This window comes from Schistocerca piceifrons, chromosome 1 (genome assembly GCF_021461385.2).
Source record: "Schistocerca piceifrons isolate TAMUIC-IGC-003096 chromosome 1, iqSchPice1.1, whole genome shotgun sequence".
Classification (NCBI taxonomy): domain Eukaryota; kingdom Metazoa; phylum Arthropoda; class Insecta; order Orthoptera; family Acrididae; genus Schistocerca; species Schistocerca piceifrons.
The window spans coordinates 657808300-657821264 of record NC_060138.1 but is presented as its reverse complement, the minus strand read 5'-3'; the positions used below and the strand labels follow the sequence as shown (position 1 = coordinate 657821264).

General features: G+C 42.9%; 1 protein-coding gene across 1 annotated transcript in view; it reads left to right on the top strand.

Annotated features, from left to right (window-relative positions):
- The window catches only part of LOC124805426 (myosin-I heavy chain), an 804788-nt gene that overhangs the window by 754601 nt on the left and 37222 nt on the right, over positions 1 to 12965 (top strand). Inside the window, exon 29 of the mRNA XM_047265991.1 lies at positions 7910 to 8118. Within this exon, the coding sequence (XP_047121947.1) occupies positions 7910 to 8118 (209 nt within the window). The remainder of the gene's footprint in view (positions 1 to 7909; positions 8119 to 12965) is intronic.

Sequence of the window (12965 nt, the reverse complement as noted above, 5' to 3'; positions counted from 1 at the left end):
CGGAACTGTATCGAACGCCTTCTGGAAGTCAAGAAAAATAGCATCTACCTGGGAGCCTGTATCTAATATTTTCTGGGTCTCATGAACAAATAAAGCGAGTTGGGTCTCACACGATCGCTGTTTCTGGAATCCATGTTGATTCCTACATAGTAGATTCTGGGTTTCCAAAAACAACATGATACTCGAGCAAAAAACATGTTCTAAAATTCTACAACAGATCGACGTCAGAGATATAGGTCTATAGTTTTGCGCATCTACTCGACGACCCTTCTTGAAGACTGGGACTACTTGTGCTCTTTTCCAATCATTTGGAACCTTCCGTTCCTCTAGAGACTTGTGGTGGTGGTGGTGGTGGTTAGTGTTTAACGTCCCGTCGACAACGAGGTCATTAGAGACGGAGCGCAAGCTCGGGTTAGGGAAGGATTGGGAAGGAAATCGGCCATGCCCTTTCAAAGGAACCTGAAACGATTTAGGGAAATCACGGAAAACCTAAATCAGGATGGCCGGAGACGGGATTGAACCGTCGTCCTCCCGAATGCGAGTCCAGTGTGCTAACCACTGCGCCACCTTGCTCGGTAGACTTGTGGTACACGGCTGTTAGAAGGGGGGCAAGTTCTGTCACGTACTCTGTGTAGAATTGAATTGGTATCCCGTCAGGTCCAGTGGACTTTCCTCTGTTGAGTGATTCCAGTTGCTTTTCTATTCCTTGGACACTTATTTCGATGTCAGCCATTTTTTCGTTTGTGCGAGGGTTTAGAGAAGGAACTGCAGTGCGGTCTTCCTCTGTGAAACAGCTTTGGAAAAAGGTGTTTAGTATTTCAGCTTTACGTGTGTCATCCTCTGTTTCAATGCCATCATCATCCCGGAGTGTCTGGATATGCTGTTTCGAGCCACTTACTGATTTAACATAAGACCAGAACTTCCTAGGATTTTCTGTCAATTCGGTACATAGAATTTTACTTTCGAATTCACTGAACGCTTCACGCATAGCCCTCCTTACGCTAACTTTGACATCATTTAGCTTCTGTTTGTCTGAGAGGTTTTGGCTGTGTTTAAACTTGGAGTGAAACTCTCTTTGCTTTCGCAGTAGTTTCCTAACTTTGTTGTTGTACCACGGTGGGTTTTTCCTGTCCCTCACAGTTTTACTCGGCACGTACCTATCTAAAACGCATTTTACGATTGCCTTGAACTTTTTCCATAAACACTCAACATTGTCAGTGTCAGAACAGAAATTTTCGTTTTGATCTGTTAGGTAGTCTGAAATCTGCCTTCTATTGCTCTTGCTAAACAGATAAACCTTCCTCCCTTTTTTTATGTTCCTATTAACTTCCATATTCAGGGATGCTGCAACGGCCTTATGATCACTGATTCCCTGTTCTGCACATACAGAGTCGAAAAGTTTGAGTGTGTTTGTTATCAGTAGGTCCAAGATGTTATCTCCACGAGTCGGTTCTCTGTTTAATTGCTCGAGGTAATTTCCGGATAGTGCACTCAGTATAATGTCACTCGATGCTCTGTCCCTACCACCCGTCCTAAACATCTGGGTGTCCCAGTCTATATCTGGTAAATTGAAATCTCCACCTAAAACTATAACATGCTGAGAAAATTTATGTGAAATGTATTCCAAATTTTCTCTCAGTTGTTCTGCCACTAATGCTGCTGAGTCGGGAGGTCGGTAAAAGGAGCCACTTATTAACCTAGCTCGGTTGTTGAGTGTAACCTCCACCCATAATAATTCGCAGGAACTATCCACTTCTACTTCACTACAGGATAAACTACTACTAACAGCGATGAACACTCCACCACTGGTTGCATGCAATCTATCCTTTCTAAACACCGTCTGTACCTTAGTAAAAATTTCAGCAGAATTTATCTCTGGCTCCAGCCAGCTTTCTGTATCTATAACGATTTCAGCTTCAGTGCTTTCTATCAGCGCTTGAAGTTCCGATACTTTACCAACGCAGCTTCGACAGTTTACAATTACAATACCAATTGCTGCTTGGTCCACATGTCCTGACTTTGCCCCACACCCGTTGAGGCTGTTGCCCTTTCTGTACTTGCCCAAGGCCATCTAACCTAAAAAAAACGCCCAGCCCACACCACAAAACCCCTGCTACCTGTGTAGCCGCTTGTTGCGTGTAGTGGACTCTTGACCTATCCAGCGGAACCCAAAACCCCACCACCCTATGGCGCAAGTCGAGGAATCTGCAGCCCACACGGTCGCAGAACTGTCTCAGCCTCTGATTCAGACCCTCCACTCGGCTCTGTACCAAAGGTCCGCAGTCAGTCCTGTCGACGATGCTGCAGATGGTGAGCTCTGCTTTCATCCCGCTAGCGAGACTGGCAGTCTTCACCAAATCTGATAGCCACCGGAAGCCAGAGAGGATTTCCTCCGATCCATAGCGACACACATCATTGGTGCCGACATGAGCGACCACCTGCAGATGGGTGCACCCTGTACCCTTCATGGCATCCGGAAGGACCCTTTCCACATCTGGAATGACTCCCCCCAGTATGCACACGGAGTGCACATTGGTTTTCTTCCCCTCTCTTGCTGCCATATCCCTAAGGGGCCCCATTACGCACCTGACGTTGGAGCTCCCAACTACCAGTAAGCCCACCCTCTGCGACTGCCCGGATCTTGCAGACTGAGGGGCAACCTCTGGAACAGGACAAGCAGCCATGTCAGGCCGAAGATCAGTATCAGCCTGAGACAGATTCTGAAACCGGTTCGTCAGACAAACTGGAGAGGCTTTCCGTTCAGCCCTCCGGAATGTCTTTCACCCCCTGCCACACCTTGAGACGACCTCCCACTCTACCACAGGTGAGGGATCAGCCTCAATGCGGGCAGTATCCCGGGCAACCACAGTCGTAGTCCGATCGGGGGATGCGTGGGACGAGCTGGCCGTCCCCGACAAACCCCCATCCGGACCCCCCACAGTGATGCCCATTGGCAACAGCCTCAAGCTGTGTGACCGAAGCCAACACTGCCTGAAGCTGGGAGCGAAGGGATGCCAACTCATCCTGCATCCGAACACAGCAGTTGCAGTCCCTATCCATGCTAAAAACTGTTGTGCAAAGAACGTCTGAACTAATCTACAGAGAGCGCAAACAAATCGACACAAAATTTAAATGGTTATTAAAATACAAGATTGCCTAGTAAATGCAGTAATGCTGCTACTTGCGCACTGCTGACACACTGCTCGGCGGCGGAAGGAGGCTACGCGATTTTACACTATTCAGGTACTAAAACGCGATGCTACAACTCTCAAATACTATAATACGCCCGAAATTTATGGATTAAACAGTGCAAGTACCAAAAACACGCAAAGAAATTAAGAATTAAACTATGTAACAAATGAGTGAGCTAGGAGTATACGACTTGCTGCTGCAGCTGCTTATCCAACGGCAGCAGGGAGCACAGTGACTGTGACCAACCGACACTGGCCGTTCAAAACAAAAACAGAAGACAGACGACTACGCGAATTTACACTTTTCAGGTACTAAAATGCGATGCTACAACTCTCACATACTATAATACGCCCGAAATTTATGAATTAAACAATGCAGGTACCAAAAACACGCAAAGAAATTAAGAATTAAACTATGTAACAAATAAGTGAGCTAGGAGTATACGACTTGCTGCTGCAGCTGCTTATCCAACGGTGGCAGGGAGCACACTGACTGTGACCAACCGACACTGGCCGTTCAAAATAAAAACAGAAGACAAACGACTACGCGAATTTACACTATTCAGGTACTAAAACACGATGCTATAACTCTCAAATACTATAATACGCCCGAAATTTATGAATTAAACAATGCAAGTACCAAAAACACGCAAAGAAATTAAGAATTAAACTATGTAACAAATGAGTGAGCTAGGAGTATACGACTTGCTGCTGCAGCTGCTTATCCAACGGCGGCAGGGAGCACACTCTCAGAGGCAAGGCCACCTGTGAAAGCAGCCATGTCATATACCAGGCTCTGCTGCAATCATAGCACAACTTTTATGTTGGCATGACTACTAACCAGCTTAGACCAGGCTGAGCAGACATCACCAGAGTGTGGCCAAGAGTATTGTAGACCTCCCTTGGCACAACATGCAGCTGACCATAACATTAATTGCTGCTTCACAACCTGGGCCATCTGGATCTTCCCCTCCACCACCAGCTTTTCTGAGCTGTGCAGATGGAAGTTGTTCTTACAATACTTTGTCCGCACCCAAAATTATCTTGACCTCAGACTATGATAGCCTACTATTCCCACATCCTCCATCCAACAGTTTCTGCCTCTTCTGTCGTATCACCTCCTACTAATTCCTGTCCGCTCATCCTCATTGTGCACTTCTCTCTGCCAACACACCCACCAGTCCTTTTTCCCATTCTCTGCTTCTCTCCTTTCCACTCGATTCTCCCCTCCCCCCCCCCCCCCACCACCCCCTGCCCCCTCACTCTCCCACAGCCTTCTGACACTGTGCCTGGCAGCCTTCGAGTCCCTGCACACTCCACTAGACGGCACTCTTCTCTTCACCCACCCATACCCTGCTATCCTTCTCCCTTCCCTGTCCCACTCCAGAGTGCTGCTTTTGTTCAACATGACATTTGTGTTCCGGCCATAGCAAGCTGAGCTAATGGTCATGTGTGCTTGAGATGTGCTTATGTGCTTGCTTGTGTGAATGTGTGTGTGTTCTTTTCTGAAAAAGGATTTGTCTGAAATCGAAATGTGAAAGTCTTTTTGTTATGGCTGTCTGCAACTCAATTCATCAGCTCTGTGGTGTAGCAATTTATCCTTTTCATAATATTGTTTGTACACATTTTGCTTTTTATCTAGGAATAAATACTTTTGACAAAATTATTTAATTGGATAGATAAAAAATGTACTCGCCAAGCGAATCAGTCTTTCCTTCTCATCCCGTGCAGTAAGTCTCCCCTGACCCATGGTTCTAGGTGACTTTCCCGAAATCTACCCCTTTTCCTAGACCTCTTCAGTTCTTTTCCTTCACCATTCTTCGTTCCCCTTCAACCTTTCTGCCTGAAGAAGGAGCCACTAGCTCTCAAAGCCTGCTAATCACAACAGTATTTTATGTTGTGTTCATCCACCCCTTGGTGAGTAGATTTTTTATCCATCCAATTAAGTAATAAATACTTTTGGGATGAGATGCACCTATCACTGCTGTTTTTGGGTATAGGAATGCAAAAGTGGTGAAATATAAGCATCTGAAACACAAGGAGTGATTTCAATGACATGTGGTGCTTACGTATGGCATATGGTATATGAAAATTATACTTACAGGGTAAAGCCTGCCTGGTGAGCTTAGAGGTACAGTGGAGGTGTGACAAGTAAACAATACCAAAAGCAAGTTATATGATTGTCAGATTTGTAGTTTGTGGTTGCTAGGCTGTTTGGTGACTGCCCTAGTGACATTTAACCTCCCAGAATTAATAGTGGTGATACTAAGGCATGGCATATAAAGCATAACTGTAAATAGTTGGAGTAATTTTAGCCAAAGATTATTTTACTCAGTGTTAAATCCTGAGCTTTCTGGGGTTGTGGCTCATGACATCATGCCACAGTTACACGTAGTGCTGCCACTAGGTGTCATATTGAGTGAGTCATCTTTAGAGAGGTAGTGGGCAACACCCTTACTGTATGGCAGCCATGTTTCTGCTTAACTGCAGTGGCACATACAAATGAACGCTAGCTGATAACAAACTTCACTGTTACACCTCTGACACTGAGGCAAAAACGTGAGGGAATTGTGGAAAATACACTAGTAAACATGTTTTGAATTGTATGCATACTGGACCAATTATACGCGTGTGTAATACTGTTTAGTCTAAAAGTATATGGAGATCAATACAGTGAATGTAAAATATATTTATGCAGCTACATATTTCTGCTTTGAAGCATGTTCAGGTGTCAAATCACTGAACTAACAAGAACATAGACTACAAATTTAGGTGCTTTAAGATTTGTTTTCTATGTCAAGTGCAAGAAGTCTAACATGAAACACACATTATGCCAGATAAGATGAAATCCCACAATAAATATTAATGTCTTACTTTAGACAGTTAACCTACATGTGTGCTATGTCATGAGACTACAAACTTGGTAGTCTAAAGTATTATCAATCTGATTTATTCAGCAAAATATCTTCAAATGGATGCTTATTTACAGTAAACTGTGCTACAACAGCTATCTCAACTTCACAACTTTAGTCATGTAGTGAATTGTAGTACACAAAAATTCTAAAGGTGGGACTGAATCTGCAGGAAGATTAGCTGGTCAACTGCAAATGCATTTTTTTCCTGGATATTCAGTATCTCATCTATTTACCGCTAATGACACTAATTTGTTCTTTCTCAATTCAGCAGTGGAACGAGCTTACAATATGAACCAGTATTATCGATGAAACTTCCTTGCAGGTTAATCTGCAAGGAAATTTCATTCCAGTGCTCACTCCACTGCTGAGTGAAAATTTATTATGGATTATTTTTGATATACATAAGTCATTTCACATGTCTCTCTCAAATTTTAATTTGTTTCATCTAACCCGTAATTGAAAATAATATGTTGTTATATTCAATAGAAAATTATATTTCAGTATTTGTTTATTATAATTTCTACTTGAGAGAAAATATTGAGTTTTTCAATAAAAGTTAAAAAAAAGAAAAGATATTTTCCATGTAGGAGATCTGAACGTGAGACTCTTTGATTACCAGACTGCAGTGCTACTCGTTCAGCTACAAGCATGAGTTTGACTTGAGTGAACTGTTTTGTACTTAACAGAGCTAGAAATCATCTCCTTTTTAGAGGTAACTTTTTCAATTTTTACTTCTTTAAAATGGTGTGGCACTGCTTTAGGAAACTGATTACCAATAAATATACATAAAGAAAATTGCTTATGGTCAATCCATAAGGTTCCTTTGTCAGGTGAAAGCTCATTACACGCTCATAAGCATAAAATCTATACAGGCTGTTGTCTGACTGGAGTGCAAACACGTACAGCGTGCGTAAGGGATCTGTTCGTAACTCGAATACTTGGCAGTCATTTTCAAAAGTCTGGAAAAGAATGACTAACCTGACATATACTGGCAGACCTAGGTACTGGGTGGTGTGATGGCACATACCTCAACACCAGAAAGCTCATAATTTAATGTCAAGTGTATTTTTCTTGGGGGGAAGGGGGGGGGGGGGGGGGGGAGATACAGTGGGACTAGGATGCCCTGGCAGTCCTAGGGATACAGTAATAATTGGAGGGTAGGGTAGGGGGATGACAGAGGGTGAGGAGGGAAGGGAGCAACGTGGAAGCATAACTCTGGATTCATGAAGGAATTTCAATCAAACATAGAACACAAATGGCTTATTATCTAGAAATAAAACTGTGGGGGCTGAGGGGTTAAGACACACCTATTTATGGGAATGGTTGTGAGAAAGTGGTAATATGTAAACAGCTTCTGGAAACACATTTGGGGAGAGGATGGGGTGGGGAGGGGGTTATTAGCCTTTTAGCCATCAATACATTCTTGTGAAGCGACGTTAAAAAAGTAAATAAATAGAATATGACAAACACCAAGATGTGTTGGAACATTTCTTTTATAAACCATGATTTTAAATTTACACAGAACAGTGCACTTATGGCAAAGGAAAACTATGGGTGTAATACAAATACTAGTGAAACAGATAGCTGGTGTAATTATGGTATTGTCTATATTTAATGGCAAGCCATGTGTGTATATAATATTTCTCACAAATATTTTACCTTTACTTGAGTTCCTGTTTGATTAGTGCAGCTAAGTAATGAGTATTAATATGTTATTATGAAAACATTTCCCATTGTGGCATATGTTGAGTGTAATTGATTTTAGCTTGATTTTGTTAATTTGAATTCCATTTGTCTCAACAGGTTAAGTAAACATCGTCTTGAAAAATTACGACAGGAACATGGTTCAACTGCAGAACATGGAGAAACCTACAAAGGTTTTCCTTATGCATATTGGGCATTTAGTCGTCAGCCCATACCTCAGAGCCTGAGCAAGATGCCTGAATCTGAGGAGACAGTAGCAATCCAAATATTTAATCTTATATTAGCCTATGCAGGGCTAAGTCAGAATGGTAAAGATAGTTTTCATACATGTATTAATAAATACAACTGTAAAATGTATGAAACCACACATTTTATTTTTAACGCACATATTACATAGTGAGCACCATACAAACAATAAATTAAACATATTATTGAACATTTTGCTGGGTTATAAACTATGATGAAATAATGGAAATTCCTGGAGGGAACAATATGTAAAATAAGGGGAAGGCAATCAGTCACCAATATCAGACTTTTGTGCGTTGTGTAGACATTCATAACAGAAAACTATGTTCCGAACTGTGACCCTTTTTTAAGTAGAAAGTACACACATTTACACACTAAACCACACTGACCCCCAAATGCACACTAACGTGGCCATAGTGACACTGATTATCGATTATCAATTATTAAGAGCAGTTGCTAGGGTTGATGGATGTGGGGATGAGGTAGGGAAGGACACACAAGGCAAGAAGGAGGTAATGGAGTAGTGTGAGACAGGAGGAGGAAAAACAGATAACTAAGCTGCTGCACAACAAAACGAAAGGAATGCTGTGGGGATAGAACATATAAGAGATATAGAAAGGGGGGGGGGGGGGGCAAAAGAGAGGAAGGTGGAGATGGAGAGGGAGAAGGGGAGGGGGAGATGTGGAAAGGGGGAAGGGGAGAAGAGAGATAGATAGAAAATACTTGCATTGGTGAGAGGGAGGATGGAAAACTGGTGGGAGAAGGCAGTACATGATATGATTGATTGATTGATTGATTTTTTTATTGGTCCATTTTATCATGCATCATAAATTGTACAACGGATGGGGAAGGAATAGCACGGACAATGACAGAAGAGATAAGAAAAAAGAGAAAGTGAGATCAGTGGGAAACAGATTAGTCGAAGCTTGGGCCAGGGGGATTGTGAGAATCCAGGATATGGAGTGAGAATCCCCATCTGTGTAGTTCAGAGAAACTTGTGCTGGAAGAGAGTATCCAAATGTCACATGCAGCTCTTAAAGTCATTTGTGTTATGATGTGCAGTATGTTTGGCCACTGGATGGTCAAGTTTGTGACTGATCATAGTTTTGTAGTGGCAGTTCATGCTAGTGGACAGTTGGTTACCTGTCACGCCCTGATAGAATGCTACACAGTAATTGCAGCATAGCTTGTGTATAACATGGCTTCTTTCACACCTGACTTTACCTTGTACAGGGTAGGACAAACTTGTGACTGGACTGCAGTCCATGATATGGCACATCTCTTGCACCTGGGTTGTCTACAAGGGAATAACCCATAACGTGCTGGTTTGGGTGCAGGATAGAACAGGGATGAACAAGGTTGATCTGTAGGATGGATGGGCAGTGGAACTCTACTTTGGGTGATGTGAGTGGGATTTTGGGTAGGATATCCCTCATCTCGGCACACCGAGAGTTAGACGAAGCTCAGGTGAAGGATGTGTTTGACATTTGCAAGGCCAGGGTGATACTGGGTGATTAGAAGAGTGCTGTTCAGTGGTTGATTAGCAGGTTTACTAGTCTCAGAGAAGGAAACGATATGGGGTATTTGTTTATGGGTGAGCAGGATGGGTTATTGTCTGTCATTAAGGGCCTGGTATGGTTATTGTTATATTTTGACAATTCCTGCTTTTGACTACAGATGCGGCATCTGTGCTTGGCGAAGCTTTTTGACATGGAACAAGTGACAGCTGTCAAACTGGAGGTACTGTTGGTGATTGGTGCTCTTGATATGAGCAAACATATTTATGGAGCCGTCTGAATAGCCTGTAAATACACCTGTTCATATCAAGTGCACCAACCATCAACAGTACCTCCACTCTAAAGCTGTCATCCATTCCTGGTCATTGTGTGTCCATTGCATCTGCAGTGGAGAACAGGAACTGTCAAAATATACCAGTAATACTACCAGAGCCTTTATACAGACAATATCTTATCCAACTCATCCATAAATAGACCTACCAAGCCATGTCTTCCTCTGACATCATGTGTGAAAGCAGCCATGTTATATATCAACTGTACTGTGGTTAACTACCTGTTGGGTTCTGCCTCAGGTTCTTCGGCCAGTGCTGGTGGTGGACTGGAGCCAAGCTCACAACTGCAGATTATATGTACTTGGCACGCCAATGTCAGAGGGCTTCTCAGTGATCATTTCCAGTGTAGTTCTCCTCTTGCTGTTGTTTGCTGCAGCACGGGAATCCAGGATCCACTTACCTTGAGACTTTCTTCTTTCTTGTTGAACAAGCGGGTGTGATAACTCTTCTCTACAGCCAGAATGTCCATGTCGGTGAATTTTACTATGTGGTCGGCCTCACACAGCGTGTGCTCTGCCACGGCTGATTTCTCCACCTGCCCCAACCTGCAATGTTGCTTATGTACTGTGATCCTGGTGTTGATTGATCGTCCAGTCATTCCAACATAACTTTCCTGCATGTACGTGGTATGTGGTATATTTCCGACATTGCAAGTGGGTCTCTTTTTTTTCCTTTGCAATCTGATACACTCGTTGATCTTCGTTGTCGGTTTGTAAATAGTCTTTGTGCAATATATGGCTCATTCTGTCCGTCATTCTGGGAATGTATGGCAGAAATGCCATACCCAATATTTATTTTTCTGGTGTGTCACTTTGCCGAGTGTTTGACTGTGGTATACTTCTAATATAACTGGTGGAATACCTGTTACTCCTCAGAACACTTTCCAAGTGTTGTATTTCACACCTAAAGTGCTGCAGCTCACATATTCATCTTGCTCATGTTAAGATCATATTAATCATGCCTCTTTTCTGGCTCGGGTGGTTATTTGACAGTTTGTGCAGCTATTGGTCCATGTGTGTCAGTTTTTGATACACACTGTGTCCCAGGTTTTCACCATCCCTTGTGACCATCACATCTAGAAATGTTAGTTGTTTGACCTTTTCTACTTCCAAGATCAATTTTATGTTGACATGGAGGCTGTTCAAGTGTCTTAGCAAGTCACCGAGCTGCTTCTCACCATGGCTCCACACAACACAGGTATCATTGGCATATCTATACCACACATTAGGCTTACAAGGTGTCAAGTCCAATGCCTGTGCTTCAGAATGTTCCATGAAGAAGTTGGCTACCACTGGACTAAGAGACTACCCATGGCAACACCGTCCAGCTGTTCATAGAAGCTACCCTTCCATGTGAAATAGCTCATGGTGAGTCATGCATGAGAGAGCTTGGTTATATCTTGCAGGAAAATGGAACTGATGTGCTCCAGAGATTGTCAGCACTCCTGGCTCACTGATGTATAAACTGGCAAAACTCTTGGTCTCTCTGCTCCAGCTGCACATGGGAAGGACTGACACGCACCTAAAGCATTCAGTACATTTCACTGAGAAGCTGAAGAAAGTAAAAATTGCGCCAAATGACATCCTGGTCAGCTTTGATGTTGTTTCTTTGTTTAGCAAAGTGCCACTCAGTGTCTCTCTGGCGAAATGGACTGATGTTCTCCAGAGATTGTTAGCACTCCTGGCTGGCCGACATATAAACTACCGAAACACTTGGTCCAGCCACGTGTGGGGAAGACTGACATGCACCTAAAGGACTCAGAACATTTCAATGAGAAGCTGAAAAAACTAAAACTTTTACCAAACGACATCCTGGTCAGCTTTGATGTTGTTTCTTTGTCTACTAAAATGCCACTCAGTGACTCTCTAGAGCACATTGGGTACAATTTCCAGAAGACATCACCAAGCTCTTTCTCACAAGTCTCACCACAAGCTAATTCACTTCAAATGGCAACTTCTACGAACAGCTGGAAGGCATTCTCTTAGCCCAGTAGTGGCCAACTTCTTCATGGAACATTTTGAAGCACAGGCACTGGACTTGGCACCTTGTAAACCTAAAGTTTGGTACAGATATGTCGATGATATCTGTGTTGTGTGGAGCCATGGTGAGGAACAGCTCGGTGACTTGCTAAGACACTTGAACAGCCTCCATGTCAACATAAAATTGACAATTGAAGTAGAAAAGGTCAAAAAACTACCATTTCTAGATGTAATGGTCAAACCGGATGGTGAAAACCTGGGACACAATGTCTATCGATAACTGACACACATGGTCCGATACCCACACAGACTGTTAAATCACCGTCTGAGCCAAAAAAGAGGCATGATTAATGTGGTTGTAACATGAGCAAGGTGAATAAGTGAGTCACAGCACCACAATTGTGAAATACAATGCCTGGAAAGTGTTCTGAAGAGCAATGGTTATTCCACCAGTTATATTAGAATTATAACAGAGTCAAACAGTCAGTGAAGTGCAACATCAGAAAAAGAAATGTAAGGTACAGCCTTTCTGCCATACATTCCCAGAGTGATGGACAGAATCAGCCATATATTGCACAAAGAGAGAGTAAAGACTATTTACAAACTGACAAAGAAGATCAAAGAGTGTCTCAGATTGCAAAGGAGAAAAGGTACGCACTTGCAAATGTTGGAAATACACCACGTACCATGCACATCCAGAGAAGTTATGTTGGAATGAGTAGATGATCTATCAACACCAGGATCACAGAACATAAGCAACATTGCAGGTTGGGGCAGGTGGAAAAATAGGCCGTGGCAGAGCACACGCTGTGTGAGACCAACCACATAGTATAATTTGCCGACACAGACGTTCTGTCTGTAGAGAAGATCTAACACACCCACTTGTTCAGAGAAGCTATAGAAGTACACAAACATGAGGATAGCTTCAACAAGAGAGAAGAAAGCCTTGAGATAAACTGATCCTGGATTTCTGTGCTGTAGAAAACAATTATTGCAGGTAGAAAGAGGAGAACTACACTGGAAATGACCATGGAAAAGTCCTTGGGAAGTGGTGCACCATGTACATATAATCTGCAGCCAT